Here is a 16,902-nt window from a genome sequence, read left to right as displayed (position 1 = left end):
CGCGGGCGGGAAGGAGGCGTGGGACGTGGCTGGCGGAGCCGCGGGGAGCTCGGGAGGGCGTGGCGGAGCGTTCAGCGCCCAACGACGCGGGGCGAGAGAGAGGAAGCGGCGTGGAGACCGCCACGCCAGCCGGGGCCCCGTGGAAGAAACGTGAGTGCAGGAAAGTTAGCAGGGCTGTCTCTTGCCTGGCCCTTGCCGGCCCTCGCCACGCTTCCCTGCCTCTCCCACCCCCGCCCCGACCGGTCGTTCCCTTTGATCGCCGCTGGTGGCAGGTGGCGGACACCAAGGAGACCCCCACGCTCGGAACCGGGCTCTGAACGCCATGTCCGCCTGTGGGGACGGGGACGGTGGACGGGCCTCCCCAGCCCCCGGAGGGCGCAGCGGTGCGCTGGGCGAGGGGCCCTGGGTCTGGAAGCCGGCGCGCCCGGGAAGGAGCGAGTGCAGAGGGCGGGGTCCCTGGCAGCCTTCCCAGCCTGGGTGCTCGGACTCGGCTCCTGGCACGTCTGCCTCGCGGTAGTCACGAAGGGATCGAAGAGAACACCAGTGCTCGAGGATTTTCCCTTCCTGTGAGCCGCTTGAGGCCAGTACAGGATTCATTCTCTCGCAGAATAACCTCGAAACTCGGTCAGCGCTAGGCATAAACTCTAGCCTTGTCCTCAAGGTCCGCACAATCAAGTAGCTAAGATAGACACGTAAATAAATTTTGACTCAGTGTGATGACTGAAACAAAAAGCCGCATTGTGAGGTTAATATAAAAAGGTAACATTAACCGTGGGGCGAGTTGGGAGGATGCGTGAGATTAGCGCGGCGGAAGCTGGAGTTGGAAAGACCAAGTGAGATTTGCTCAAGTGCATTTCTGGTAGAAAGAACACAAGTGGTGCATGACCTGACTGAGTGGTGAAATTGGAGATAAACTCAACAGGTAAACTGTTCATAATAAAGGGCTTCGGGTAGGCTACGCTGCCTTCTGACCTGTGGGTCACTGGGCTCCACTGCAGTGTGTTTAAAAGTGAACAGTTGGAGATATTTTATTTTGTTCTCGCTGTTTTCTTAATTTATTTTTGAATATGTAGCATACAGGCTTGGTGCATCATTCAGGTTATAAAAGGGAATGTACAATTTTTGCCATTCTGTTCTTTCTAGTGGCAACTATTGTTTCCCGTTTCTTGTGTGCCTTTTCAGAGAGTATACAGATACACATTTTATAAAGGTGATCTCTTTCAAGAGATAGTCCAGTTACTCAAAGTTTGTTCCTAATCCAGCAGCAACACCTGGGGAGCTTGTTAGAAATGCAGAATCTCAGGCCATCCCAGACCCAATGGCATCGGACAGAATCTGCCTTTTAACAAGATCCTCAGATGATTCTGCACATTAAAATGAGAGAGGCAGTGATACACAGACATCCATTTATAAAGATGTATTGGAAGGAGGCAAGACAGAAGAAGGCAAGGAAAGGCTGGAATGTAAGGTCCCTAGAGCACAATCTATCTTTTATTCACAGTTGTATCTCCAGCATTTGGCACAGTGTTTAATACGTAGTTAAATATTTTTTAACTAAGTGAGAATAACACAAGCCTAACATAAGGCAATGGTAACAGAAGAAGGAACCAATCTGAGAAATATTTAAAGATTAAGATACACAGAATTTAATGGCTGTGATGGTTAATTTTTTGTTTCATCTTGGCTAGTCCATGGTACCTAGTTTTTAGTCAAACACTAGTCTGGTTTTGCTGTATTTGTTATATATTATTAACAAGTAGACTGAGTACAGCAGATTACTCTGCATAATATGGATGGTTCTCATCCAGTTAGTTGAAGGCCTTAAGAAAAGGAATTCCTGAGGAAAAAGGAATTCTGTCTCCAGACTGCTTTTAGACTCTGCAGCATCAGGTCTTCCCTGTGTCTCCAACCTGCTGGCCTGCCCTGCAGCTTTTAGACTAGCCAGCTCCAAAATATCATGAGCCATTCCTTAAAATAAATTTCTAAATAATACACACATCCTATTGGTCCTGTTTCTATGGATAGTTCTGACTAATCCAGTGACTGATTGGATATGGAGTTGATATTAATCTTGAAGTCATTTAATTACACCCCTTTTGTCTTGCTACCGCCTTAATCCAAGCTTTCCCTAGACTCTTCTACTATGATATCCTCCAGCTTCACAATCCATTCACTGCATACAGTCAGTTTGCTTATGTAAAAATGTAAATCAGCCTGGCTGGTGTGGCTCAGCGGTTGAGTGTCAACCCAGAAACCAAGAAGTCACCTTTTCCGTTCCTTGTCTGGGCTCCTGCCTGGATTTCGGGTGCAATCCTCAGTGTGGATGCATGTAGGAGGCAGCCAATCAAATTGATGTTTCTATCTCTCTATTCCTCTCTCTAAAAAGCAATAAAAGCATTTAAAAATACATATTTATTTAGCCCGGCCAGTTTGACTCAGTGGATAGAGCATCGGCCTGTAGACCAAAGGGTCCTGGGTTCAATTCCCAGTCAAGGGCACATGCCTTGGTTGCAGGCTCCTCCCAGGTCCGGGCCCTGGTCAAGGTGCTTACAGTGTGTTTTTCTCACATCGATGTTTCTCTCTGCCTTTCCCTCTCTCTTCCACTCTCTCTAAAAATCAATGGAAATATATTCTTGGGTGAAGATTAATATATATATATACATATATATATATTATTAATTAAATATATTTTTATTGATATCAGAGAGGAAGGAAGAGATAGAAACATCAATGATGAGAGAGAATCATTGATCAGCTGCCTCCTGCATGCCCCACACTGGGATTCGAGCCCGCAACCGGGGCATGTGCCCTGACCGGGAGTCGAACCGTGACCTGTTTCATAGGTCAACGCTCAACCACTAAGGAGCAACCAGAGGGAAAAGGTATGAAGAGGATAGAGTAAGATTTTAAAGAATTTATACCACTGTGGAATATAGTGTATTTGAAAATTCACTTGTTAGATGTCAGGAGACCTGGGTTCTAGACATTCAGGTGATCAAATTATAGTGAACTGAATGAACACTGGACACTTCTGGTGAGAGGTGGGGAAGCCTCACAATGATTCTTCATTGTCTGGAAAGTGTCCCAGTACACAAGTATAAGTGGGTTCCCCAAAGCCACATTTGCTCCTTTACCATAGCTAATTTGGGAAGGGGGTCAGAAACAGATTAACTGTGAAGTTAATGAAGCTCTAGCTCCAGGGTCTTTCATTGCATCAGGTCCTCATTTTTCAAGAAGGTCCTCCAAATTGTATATACTTCAAATGATATAAAATCTGGATCTGCCCCAGGTGGAATCCTCAAATTCTCTAGTAGCTAGTCTCCAAAGATGCCCTTCAGTGAACAGTATTCAAGTCCTTATGTGCCCCCCTCCTGAGTCTGGTCTAGTCCTATGAAGTGACACCCAATGCTAGGCCATAGCAAGCCTTGCAGCGTACACCTGTGCTTTTTGGAATGCCCACTCTGGTGGAAGTCAGCTGCCATTTAAGAAGTCTTACTACCTTATGATAACCCTGTGCTGTTTCAAGATAACCATGTGGAGAGGCTGTTTAGGAAGAGAAATACTCAGCCAACCCCTGACTTCCAGCAGAGATGCCAGACATGGGAGTGAAGAAGCCATCTTGGACATCCATCCTGGTTGAGCCTTCAGGTGATTCCATCCCCAACTACCATTCCAATGCATCCACAGAAGACCCCAAGGGAGAGTTGCCTGGCTGAGCCCAGTCAACCCACAGTCTGTGAGAGATAAGTTATCTTAAGCCTCTTAAATTTTGAGGCAAATTGTTATGTAGTAATAATGGAAAGATTCTCTTTCCCAGGGCTTTAGAACTTGAACGAGACTTTCACTACCTCAAAATTGGTGGCTGATGACAGCACCTGAAGGGAAGACCACAAACTCCTGATGAAGTGATGATTTCCCAGGTCACTTTACTGCCTCTTCTCTTGAGGCCCAGTTGTCCAGCTCTTCCTTACATGCCCAGTATCTTTCCAGTATTCCATTCTTGACCTCAGGTAACAATTTTTAAATACATTCTAGTAGTCTATTTCAGATAAACTTTGCTTTACTTAATTTTGGGTATAGCACATAGCAGACACTTAACTGTTGAATGACTATATGAATAAATTTCTATGCAGAATTGAGTTTTTCCCCAGGAAATACCAGCCTCTCAGGCCATTGTTTCTTTTCATGAAAAGTAGTTCCAAAGAAAATACATCCGAGTTCCAAAGAAAGATGCATTTTTATTGTATTATTAGTAAGCTCACAACACTGTAATCTGAACTAGGAATCCTATCTAATAAAAGACTAATATGCAAATTGACCGTACCTCCGCCACACCCACCAGCCAATCAGGAGCTAGTATGCAAATTAACCCAACCAAGATGGCTGCGGCCACAGAGAGAGCAGGAGGGAGGCTTGGGTTTCCCCGGCGATGGAGAAAGCCAAGCTTTCCACATACCCTGGCCAGCTGAGGCCTTCACTCCAGGCTACAAAATTTCAATTATAGAAGATAAATAAATGCCAACAAAAATGGTGGCAGCCATGGAGCTGGAGGGAGCAGGAGGCTAGGGTTGCCCCTGGCGATGGAGGAAGCCAAGCTTTCCGCACACCCTAGCCTGGCTTGGCCTCCGCTTAAGGTGACAAAGTTTCAATTATAGAAGATAAATAAATCCCAACAGAAATGGCTGCCGCCACAGAGGGAGCAGAAGGCGTGGCTCCGCTCCAGGCTACAAAGTTTCAATTGTAGAAGATAAATAAATCCCAGATACCAGGGCCTCCACTTGGGTCGCCGGGGGGCGTGGCCGGCCTGCAAACCACCAAAGGCCCCTCGCCCAGGCCGCCCCATGCCCTAAGGGAACCCCCACCCTGATCGAGGACACTCTTTAGGGCAAACTAGCTGGCCCCCACCCATGCACCAGGCCTCTATCCTATCTAATAAAAGAGTAATATGCAGATTGACCATCACTCCAACACACAAGATGGCTATCCCCATATGGTCAAAGATCCTGCCCCCATGTGGACACAAGATGGCCAGCAGGGGAGGGAAGTTGGGAGGGACCAGGCCTATAAGGGAGGGCAGTTGTGGGCGATCAGTCCAGCAGGGGAGGGCAGTTGGGAGGGACCAGGCCTGCAAGGGAGGGCAGTTGGGGGAGATCATGCCTGCAGGGGAGGGCAGTTAGGGGTGACCAGGCCGGCAGAGGAGGGAAGTTGGGGGTGACTGGGCCTGCAGGGAAGGGCAGTTGGGGGGGGACCCAGGCCTGCAGGGGAGAGCAGTTATGGGGGGGGACCAGGCCCACAGGGTAGGGCAGTTAGGGGCAAACAGGCTGGCAGGGGATTGGTTAGGGGGTGATCAGGCTGGCAGGCAGAAGCGGTTAGGGGCAATCAGGAAGGCAGGCAGGCGAGCAGTTGGGAGCCAGCAGTCCTGGATTGTGAGAGGGATGTCCGACTGCCCGTTTAGGCCCGATCCAAGTAGGATCGGGCCTAAACGGGCAGTCGGACATCCCTCTTGGGGTTCCAGATTGGAGAGGGTGTAGGCTGGGCTGAGGGACATCCCCCCCACCCCGTGCACGAATTTCGTGCACCGGCCCTCTAATAAGTGACTAAGTAAATAAGTGACTAAGAGGATATGAGACCCAATCAACTCTCCCAAGGTGGTCTCAGGAAATCAAGACTGGATATTGCTGAAGTGGTAATATAGTCACCTGTATTAACTTGCCTAAAGATATTTTAAGACAGTGTATCTAAAAAAAAGTTAACAGAAAGAAAGTGAAATACAGAGAAAGTGAGGCCAAAGAACAAGATTTTTAGTGTCCAGGGAAAAGGGTAAGCTGACCAGACTTCTAGCAGCTATCTATTAGAGATGAGGGTATCCTATTGATATTAGCCATTATGTTAAGTGCCTGCTATGTGCTATACCCAAACTTTCTTTCTGGTTCTACCCTTACCAATTGTGATTTAGTTTCCGAAGGAGGAAACTTGCCAACAGTAAACAAATGAAATTGAAATATAACTTAAAAATTCGTGTCTTGTAAGTTTAGTGTGAACCAGTTCTGCTGAGTTTCATCAATTCTGGGGTGCACTTTAATGAATCAATTTTCTGGACTTACCTATATATATAAAAGCCTAAGTGACCGAACGATTGAACAGCTGGTTGACTGGTTATTATGACAGGCACTGACCTCCAGGGGGAAGACGCTCAATGCAGGAGCTGCCCCCTGGTGGTCAGTGCACTTCCACAGCGAGAGCGCCACTCAGCTGACCCATGGGTGCCAGACACAGGGCTCACGGCTGGCCGCCGCAGCCTGGAAACCTCAGCGGAGTGGCAGCGAGCTTACCTGGTGGTGGCATCGGCAGGAGATAGTGGGGCCGGAATGAGCAGAAGCGGCAGGTGGCATTGGATTGCCAGTTTTGGCCCCATCCCCACAGGTTACGCCGGGGGACCCCATAGGTGCATGAATCCGTGCACTGGGCTTCTAGTAAATAGAAATCCAAACTTTGAAATGTGAGCATATTCACTTACTCATTCATCAGATAAATACTGAGTGCCTGCCCTCTACCTAGTACTATTGTAGGTTCTTGGGATATTAACTTTAAGGAATTAAACCATGTGTAATTGAAAATGAGGTGTAGGGGTTGGAGGTGCTATGGAAAAATACATGGGCTATGTGTATACAGCACTGATAAATTTTTGAAGCAGAAATTGAGAATTTATTCACAGTATGGTGCATGCTGTTTTTTGAAATGAGGAAGCAGGTTAACACTTGTCTAGGCCTGTGTGCTAGGGACTTCATTTAGTCCTTAAAACTAGTATGTGGCCCTAGCCATAGTGGCTCAGTTGGTTAGGCATCTACCCGTTCACCGGAAGATTGCCAGTTTGATTCCCAGTCAGGGCACATCCTCGGGTTGTGGGCTCTATCCCTCATTGGGATGTTTCACTCTCATATTGATGTTTCTCTCTCTAAAAAAAAAAATCAATTAAAAAATAAAAAATGAAATGTGTGATTCATATTAGTCTCTAGGTGAGCCCTATAATCGTACATAACCGTATTCCCATTTTACAGATGAGCAGAGTAATTGAACAGTGTATGTTGACAAATTAACATTAAAACCTCTGCCTTTAAGAATTTCATCATTAAAGCCACAGGATGGCAAATGGCAGCAAAAATGAAGCAGAACTGCTCATGGCTCCTTTTTAAGAGAAAGTACTTAAAGCACCAGACTAAAAATCTCATAAAGATGAAATAAGGCAAATAGAACCAGGTTAAAACTAATTTATAAAATACCAAATCACTGAGTCATTACATATGTGAGAAGATTTATGATTTGGAAAAACAACTATGTAATTGAATGACTTTTTCCATTTTAAACCACCTTCCCCTAAAAGCTTACCCAAGAATCTTACAAGATATGAAATGCCAGCATGTGTCTCCATTAAACTCCTACACATTATTCCATACTTATTTTTATACAGTGCCATAAAATCCTAAAGTACCTTCCTATTCCTGTCAGTCAACCAGACAAGCCATGCTCTCCTTAGGACTTTAACCTTCTCCTGACCTCAAACTGTCCATTATGATGCTAGCACCCAATGCATTAGCCATTTGTTGTCTTGGAAAAAGGAATGCATGGTGTGAATTAGGTCAACTGCTACATCTTTTAACTGGTCTCCTATCCACCTACTCTATTGCCTAGGCAGCAAAGTGGTCTTTTAAGACAATTTTGATTATTAATTCCCTTGCTTGATTTTACCTCTTGCCCCTCAACCAAACCTGGCTTTACATTATTTTCAATATTCTACAGTTCTTATATTTTGTTGTTGTTCATCTTCACCAGAGGATATTTTTTCCATTTTTTTAGAGAGTGAAAGGGAGGGAGAGGGAAAGACCCATGTGAGACACACATGGATTGGTTACCTCCCAAATGCCCCAACCAGGGCCTAGGATAAAGCCTGCAACCCAGGTACATGTCCTTGACCAGAAATTGAACCCATGACCCTTCGGTGTGTAGGCCAACACTCTAACCACTGAGCACACCGGCCAGGACTACAGTTCTCATCTTTTTAAAAAAATCTTTATTATTGTATTACATACGTCCCCTTTACAGCCCTCATCTTAAACAATACTTCAGCCAGCCCAAGCCTGACTTCCAGACTGGATTGTTAGCACCCTCAAAGCTCTTTTTCTTCCAGGACTCCTTTCCCCACCACCACCCCGTCTCTGCTACTGGACTGTAAGCTCGAGGGCAGTGTCAGGTCTGCTTTTTCCTGCCATTCTGTGTCTAACACATAGTAAGGCAGTGTTTTAAAATGATTTTCACTCTGATTAGGAAAGCTGCTTATACCTACCCTCAACAAATATTGTCATACTTCAAATCTAAAGCTCTAGTTAATTTGATTCATCCATTAAGACTTCTAACTTAGCAAATCCTATAAGCCTGCTACTCCAATTACTTACCAACTTCTCAAGCCAGTCAATACTCACTCTTCAATTGCCCCATCACCCACTTCTTCCTGAACACTCAGCATGTTTTCATAAAAACATGTTAAGTCAAAGGTGACCTCTCCTTTATCATCATCCAGTCTTCATTGAATGCTTTCTTCTGCTCATGTCTTTTCTTTTTTTCCCCTGACATGTGGCAGTACTGATTCTACTGCCCATTTCTGCCCCCAAGTTAGAGGGGGCAGAAATGGCCAGTGGAATCAGTGTTTATCTTTCACATACACTCGAGAGAACTAGCTCCTTTAAACATTTCCATTCCGGCAATTATTTATATATTGTTTTACAAGTTTCATCTTTGTAATTCTGAGAGTAGATCTTGATGCACCCATTTTACAGATGAACAAACTGAGGCTCAGCTGCTTTGTCCAAGTGGATGAGTTATTTCCAAAGGCCTACTACAGTGACTCTCAAACCTGTCTATATATTAAACTCTTTTGAGCTTATGGAAAATTGTTTTATGTTTCATCATAGCAGGGCTTGAGAGTGGGGGAAATGATAAGATGTTGGTCAAACATTAGACTTCAGTTGTATGTGGATCTAATGTTCTGGGGGTCTAATGTACACCATGGTGACTATCGTTAACAATACTGTATTGTACACTTTAAAGCTATACTAGATTTTATTTTTAAATGTTTTTATTGATTTTAGAGGGAGGATAGAAACATCAATGATGAAAATCATCAATCGGCTACCCCCTGCATACCCATTACTAGAGATCAAGCCCACAACCCAATCATGTGTCCTGACCAGGAATAGAACTGTGACCTCCTGGTTGATGAGTCAACACTCAACCACCGAGCCACATGGACTGGACACTACTAGAGATTTTTAATATTCTCATCATAACAAAAAAAGGTAATCACATGAGGTGAAGGATGTGTTAACTAAACTGGTAAACATTTCAAAATATATCCATACATCATTACATTTTATACCTTAAACTTACATTGTTATTATGTCATTTTTACTCAATAAAGCTGGAGACAAATATCTCATCAGATAGAAGGTGGGATCAGTGTTATTTTGCAGCTACAGTGGCTCATTATTTAGCCCATTACATCAAGCATATACTTTTTAGCTTACCATAATCTGGTTCTTCCTTGCCATCTTATCTCACCTTTTTAAAATTAACGCCTTCTTTATTCAGGTTTTATTTTCCACAGTGTACAAGAAATTAAGAATGTCATTCCATTAAGTAGTAGCAGTTGAGACCTAGATTCTAATCCCAGCTCTGTGATCCTGGGAAGACACTCTTCTAGACATATTTCCTTATTTGTAAAATAAAGAGGCATTGTTAGAAAGTTGGAATTTCCTTCTAGTTTAAAAATTGGATTAAACTCTAGGGCTTAGTTTATAACAACTTTTACACTGAATTATTATATTCCTTTATAAGAACTTTGTTGGCTAAATTGATTTATAAACTTTAGAACACTTTGTATTTATGTACAGACATGCTTATACAAGAATGTCAAGGCCTTGGGAGCTAGCATATTGCAGTGAGACTTGATTTCAAGTCTCCCAGAACAGTTATGAGCTCTTGGGTCACAATCCTCAGTGAGCCTCAGTTACCTTATCTCTAACCTGCTCTGTGTGCCTTACAGGACTGTCCTGTAGAGCATCAAAAGGGAAAGAAATGTGAAAAAATTGTGTACTTGTAAACCAAAAGAGCACTGTGCAAATTAAGTTGTTAGATATTAGTGTTTCTAATGGCTGATAAAATATCATCAAAGGAAAGTGTTTCCATAAAAGTTTTATTTATCCCCACAACAACCCTGTGAGGTAGGGTGATCAGGGCATTTGAAGATGAGAAAACTAAATCTACATTGCTTGTTCATGGCTATACTGCATAGTAAATATGTAGAAATTGAACTGAGATTTTTAAATGTCCATGACTTTATATTGATTCACATGGAAAAAGGCAGAGAGAATATTAACTCCCCCCTACCTTAATGCCAAAAGGACAGTGCCTTGAAAAATCCCATTTCAAAAGATGAAAGTAGTATTTCATTGCTTATTTCTACAAAGATTTATAAAATAAAAAAATAGTGAAATATTTTACAATTTATATATAATGGTCTCATTCAGGGATATGTCCTTCAGCTGTGTATATATGATCAACTATTCCAAGTGCTAGGAATACAAACTCTTAAAATTATGAAAGAATGATAATGAGCAGTAGCTTCAATCTTCCTTATTATTCCTCCATGTATCTTGAATAAGTTCTGTGAAATCTGGTCCCAGTTTAAAATAAAAGGAAAAAGAAAAACTACCACAAAGATGTTCGATAAACTTTTATTTTGTTGCCTACTCTCAAACCACTGTCACATTTAAAACAGTGATTTCCCAAACCTGGTTATTAGAATCATTTGGAGGGCTTAAAAAAGAAATACAGAACTCTCAGGCCCCACTATAGATCCAATGAGACAATTTTGCAGAGGTTAGGCCTCAGGAATCTATTTCCAAAGCTCAGAGTAATTCTAATGAACAGTCAGGTTTGGGAACTACTAATGTATTTTAAAATACTAACTAATATCAAAACCATAAGGTAAGTATAAACTTGTTGCTTTCTTATCCCCTTTAAAAAATTTCTCAAAACACATTATCCCAAGAACTCTTGCCTCTGGGCAAGTAATTTCAATTCAAGATACAGATAAACATTTTATAAAAATGTATCCTAGTGAGTGAGACTTGGATTCCAATAATTTAAGGAGCATTTAAATATAAGATACTGAGTTTTGTGGTTCTTATTCTGAATATTTAGAAATGTATTCCATACAGGTTCCTAGCAGGCTTTCAACTCAGGGGAAGACATGAAAAGTAATGACATAATCAAGCACATCAACACTGAAAAAATACTATACTTGAACATAGGTCATGAGAGGAATAAGAAAGTGAATGAATGACAACCTAAGGCCTTTTGGCCCATACATTTTTGTTCCCAGTCCACTCTTCCCCTATAAGGGGAAATAAAATAAACATTCTTTCCTAGTTGCTTGGCATAGTTATTCGATGGGTAACTATTAACTAACTTAATTTTAGATACACAAGATTAAAAGAGATAACAAATAAATATCTAGGAAGACAGAGAAATTAGGTCAGAAAACCTTAACTAGCTAATGATGTAGTATTTAACACCACCATGTTAGTACAATAAATGAAGGCTTCAGTGTCCTTTACGTTTCAGCTTTATGTGATTGACACAGATGTGGAAAAGATCTGATCCTTATTATGAAGAATTCTGTGCTCGCTGTAAAGATTTGTAGGAATAATGAAATACTTTCTTCATTGATGAGATGAAGTCTCTGTTTTTCAGGTAAGTTGACTGAACAAAACAATGAAAAATGAACTTCTTTAGAAGGTTGAACGAAAGTAATATCTAGTTGAAAAAGTCATTGGCCAAAGAGAACTTTAAAAAAAAACACCATTCTATGTTTAACCTTAAAAACAAAACGGAAAAACTAGAGAAATGGGGAAAAAAAAGTACACATACATTTTCACGGACAGTTACAAGAAAATAGCCATTTATAGAAGTCACAATGCTTTCAACAAATTCTCCCCAAATTTTGGGAAACAAGATAAAGCCATCGGGTAAATAAATATACATACTAGCTAATATAAAACAATTTATGATTTTAAATTGTTATTAATTCTTTTAAGACCCAAGGAGAAATTTGGTGATATAAATCTTATTAGGGCTACATATATTACATGGAATTAAAAAACATAACTGATTAAAACATTCTAACAATAATACAAATATTTAAAAGAATGTCTTAAAAGTCAGACATCACTGGAAATATCACAATTATAATATGTACTTCAGAGTTGTAATGTGTATATAGGTCACTTTTGCTGTGTCTTATCAGGTATCCATCTCTCCTGCATTTACTATAGTCAGTTTTTAAGAGTTTATGTTTACTGTGTGAACTGTAGGGGCTGGGCACATCTCAGGTTCATAAAATATACACCTCCGCTTAACCAATTGGAAGTGTTTAAGATAACATCTATAAACAGATAAAGAAAAGGGGTAATGAGACGATTAAAACATTAACGTGGAAGGAAGCTGGATAGTTGTCTCTATAAATTATTTAAAATTCTGTATTAAATTTAAAATGACTCAAGTCAGGTAATGAAAAATATATATATAAATTGGTCTCAAGAAATTTTCTCAGGCCACACAAAATTTCCCTTAGTTTATTTCTTTACAGAATCTTGTTATGCTTGATTCTTTTGTCAGTCTATTTTAGGGAACACTCCCTAGCATGGGACTGAAAACAGCTTTACTATTAATACAAGATGATTAAAGTGGGTGTTCATTTAAAGTGCCCACAGGCACAGTGGTATAGGTGCTTACATTTCCCTTCAAGTTATGGGAAAGCCCTTTGAGACTGTATTTACTTAATCAGAAAAGCTTTCAGCAATTATAATGCATGCTGAAAGTTTAGATCTTGTATAAGTTTGGATTTTGCTGTTTGAGCATAAAAAGGGAGCAAGGAGAAATGTAACTAGGTTCACAATTTTGAGCAAGAGCATATGTAAAGGTAACGTATGTAACATTTTATTTCAAGAAAGACAGAAGACAAACAGCATAAAGATGCCCAGATGCCCTAAAGATAAATACATCTCAAAGAGTCTCATTAAAATGAATCTGTAGTATTTTTTCCTGCAAGCAAAATACCTTTCTTTAAATTAAAACAAAAACAAATAAAACAAAAAAACCAGTATTCTGAATTGCAAATGCTTCTGCTCTTTTTTGCAGAAAACCTGCCATGATTACTTAATGAATAAGGATTTTCCACAAAACAGGCTTGCTCTACATGCTAGATTTTTAAACAGTTCAGTGACACAATATGCTAACTACATACACAACAGATAATATAGTAAGAAAACACTCAACCTGATGAAAAGTTAAAATTTTCATTAATACACTGAAAATTGACATAACTCATGCCTTTAAAATCAAAAATACAAAAATTAAATGTTTTCCTAAAAAGATTTCCTTATTTTAAGGATTCATTTGAAAATGAAGCTGCATGTAATTTGTACAGTAAGTTGTACAAGTAAACAGGTAATATACATAAAAAATTAAGTGACATACTCCTCAATTATCAGTTGTCCACCTTTAATTTCCAATACTGTACTTTCTTAACAAGCATACAAAATATCAAACTTCTCTTTAGAAAAAGTGCCGTTCTTTGACATCCTTTACACAAAAACAGTCTGAGCCTGTGGCATGTTAATGCAGTTGAGAGGCAAAGCATACTAACCTTACAAATTCTACCTTCCATAAAAAGCCTCCCGAAAAGGAGATTACACGCCACTATAAAAATATCAACCTCTTGTGGTAGCTGCATTAGAGAACCAAGGCTTGAAGACTATTTTCATATAGTATAGAAAACCCACTATGAGAGCATATTAACTGCATTGGTGGCTTGGGAGTTTACTGTGCCACAGGATTATGCATAGCTACTGTAAGGTACCAAGACTGTTACACAGAGTTTTAAATTGATTGTAACCGAGAGCATAACAGAGGTACTACCAGCCCATGCAAGTAATTAAAAATACCGAGTCACTGTGCTGAGTACTTCATTTCTGGAGGAAACCAAAGGCAGCAGTAACCAAATCAAGCCCAAAAGGTGACCAAACACATTCTCCTCAAAGATTGGTGAGCACAGTGAAGTCTGAGGTATACCTTTATCCATTAAATCTGTGTGCCATTGCAAGATATTACCATTTGGGAACACATGCCATCACAATGGTTTAAATCATTTGAATATTAGTCATTCATATATTCTTATCTACCCAGTCTCTTGATTTTTGAAAAGATTTCACCTACAGAATATTACAGAAACAAAATATAAATGCATGTCTTTCTAAATGAAACTTACATGGACTAAAAGTAGAGAATATTTTTAAACAAATATACAATATGCAGGCAGACAAAGCAGGAAAACGGCCATTCAAATGTATAATAAAAAACTAAAAACTGACTATTTCCAGAAAACTATGAAGCGCCTCAACTAAAAGGAATGCATAATGAAATTCTAATCTAATACAGGTCAAAAATGTAAAAAGGTTATAAACCTTAACAGGAAAATAAAACAACTTTTACTGGCCATTCCTGTTGAAATGAGAATCTTAAAGTAACAGAAAAGTGGCTACAAACCCACTTAGAGCACCAAACAGAGAGAAAATAAAAAGTCCATTTTCATCTCTGTTATTATCATAAAATCCTGTGTGACTACAGGTCAAACTGCTGGTGGCAGAAACAGAATTCTTTATAAACTGCAGATGTCCTGTACATAAAAAAATTTCACTGGAGTTGCACTAGTTCTAAAGACTCTTCTGTTTTAGCCTACCTACTGTATGTATTCAATCTGAGATAAAGTCTCTTTCTGTAACCCTTGATTATTATTGGGCACCAAAGATAAGAAAAGCAAGACGGGGTACAAAAATGCAAAATTTCAACAGTAATGGCAATGTTTTGTCTTAGTCCAAAAGGGTCCTGCATTCTCTCCCCCTTCATGATTTGACACGTCTTTGTACTTAATCTGGGGGCAGCAAATCATGCAAGCGAAATCTGTCTCTGATGTGAGGTCGAACATCTTCATTCTGTGTGGAGAAAGAGACATTTTAAAGGCCACGTAATTTCAAAAATATGATCCTCAGACCATTATGTACATTCTTACTTTGCAGAAAAACATATCACTAATTTTCCAACTCATTTTATTTGCCAAATATAAATGTACCACACAGAAGCAGTTAACTTAGAATTAACCTTTTGCACTCGGATGTCGAGTGTGACTCGACACGGTTAGCATCGGTAGCAGCTCTTTTTATACTCTTCGAATGTATCGATAATTTGAAATATAAAAAATCCAAATAAATAAGTTTGTATGAAAAGAAACTCGTTTTTTATTCTACTGCCGCGCTTTGTAAAATCTGGGGTATTTAAAAAATTAAATCCCAAGTAGAATAAAGGAATCGAGAAAAAAGCAAGCGAGTGCAAAGGGTTAAATTAAGATGTAAAAAAAACTGCCATCAATGTTTTAATTTTGTAAGAACAATTATGTAGTAAATGGCTCAACAAAAAGTTAGGTAAAAGCATTAAGTCATTGAATCCTATTTCATATATTAATTTAAAATTAATCCATGGATATAGGAAAAAAATTCGCAGAATAGTTTTAGTAGCATAAGCAATAATTCTACACCTATGAAAGCAAAATGAAACAGATTTAACAAAAGTAGTTAGTGATTGTAAGAGGAAGCCCAGTGAAATAAAAATAATCTTTAAACTTTTAAATACTTATAATTTTAATATAATTTATGGCCCAGTTGGTGTGGCTTAGTGGTTGAGCTTCAACATAAGAACCAGTAAGTCATGGTTCGATTCCCGGTCAGGGCATATGCCCGTGTTGCGGGTTCGATCCCCAGTAGGGGGCGTGCAGGAGGCAGCCGATCAATGATTCTCTCTCATCATTAATGTTTCTACCTCTCTCCTTCTTCCTTCCTCTCTGAAATCAATAAAAATACATTAAAACAAATTTTTAATGTAATTTATAAGGTTTGATAAAGCTTATAATTCTTTTCAATCTTTCGCTTAATCTCCCACCACATTGACTTTTTAAAAGCAATTTAAACGATTTAAAAAAAGTTGAGCCAATAGCATAACTAAAAAAGATAATTAAGACATACTTACCAGTTCTACAAGCTTCTCCAGAAATGGAATCAATTTTAGGAGTTCATTGTCATTTTTATCCATAAACCAGCTTTCTATAGGAATTCCATTAGATAGCTAAAATGATAAATAAGTAATTAAATCCTCTTTTTTTGCCTACATTTTCCCCCTACTTTGGAAAAGCTTAAAAACGAAATAAATCAGCCCTGTCCAGGGTAGCTCAATTGGTTAGTGTCCTCCCGACATGCCAAGGTTGTAGGTTCGATACCCAGACAAGGCACATGCAAGAAGCAACCAATGAATGCATAAATAAGCAGAACAACAAATTGCTGTTTGTCTCTTCCCCTTCCTCCCTCCCTCTCTAAAATCAATAGATTAAAAAAACTAAAAAAGAAAAAAAACTGAAGCCTAATTGGGTTTTCAGCATAATTTCTTCTTAGTGTATATAAAACTGAACAAGAAAGATCCATTAACAAGCTTTGCATTAATGTAACTAAAAACATTCCTTTACTCATTCAAGAAACAGTTACTAATAGTCAATGCTAGGTACTGTGAATGAAGGGGTACTGCCAGTCTAAACAAAGAATACTATTAGAGAGCATATACTTATACACAGGGACCATGTCCCACTCATTGTTTTATTCCCAACAAATAGCAGGATAATCTGAAACACAGGAACATAAGTTGACTCAAAACTATTTCACTGAAGAGTCTAAAAACAAGACTGCA

General features: G+C 39.8%; 1 protein-coding gene across 1 annotated transcript in view; it reads right to left on the bottom strand.

Annotated features, from left to right (window-relative positions):
• Positions 1–9,262: 9,262 nt before the first annotated feature.
• The window catches only part of CTDSPL2 (CTD small phosphatase like 2), a 93,672-nt gene continuing 86,032 nt past the window's right edge, over positions 9,263–16,902 (bottom strand). The window contains exons 12-13 of the mRNA XM_079768025.1: positions 16,195–16,290; positions 9,263–15,107 (exon numbers count right to left, since the gene is read on the bottom strand). Coding sequence (XP_079624151.1) covers positions 15,042–15,107; positions 16,195–16,290 — 162 coding nt within the window. The 3' untranslated portion in view covers positions 9,263–15,041. The remainder of the gene's footprint in view (positions 15,108–16,194; positions 16,291–16,902) is intronic.

Source organism: Cnephaeus nilssonii (assembly GCF_951640355.1).
Source record: "Cnephaeus nilssonii genome assembly, chromosome: 4".
In the NCBI taxonomy this organism is placed as follows: Eukaryota; Metazoa; Chordata; class Mammalia; order Chiroptera; family Vespertilionidae; genus Cnephaeus; species Cnephaeus nilssonii.
This window is presented reverse-complemented; position numbering and strand designations above follow the sequence as displayed.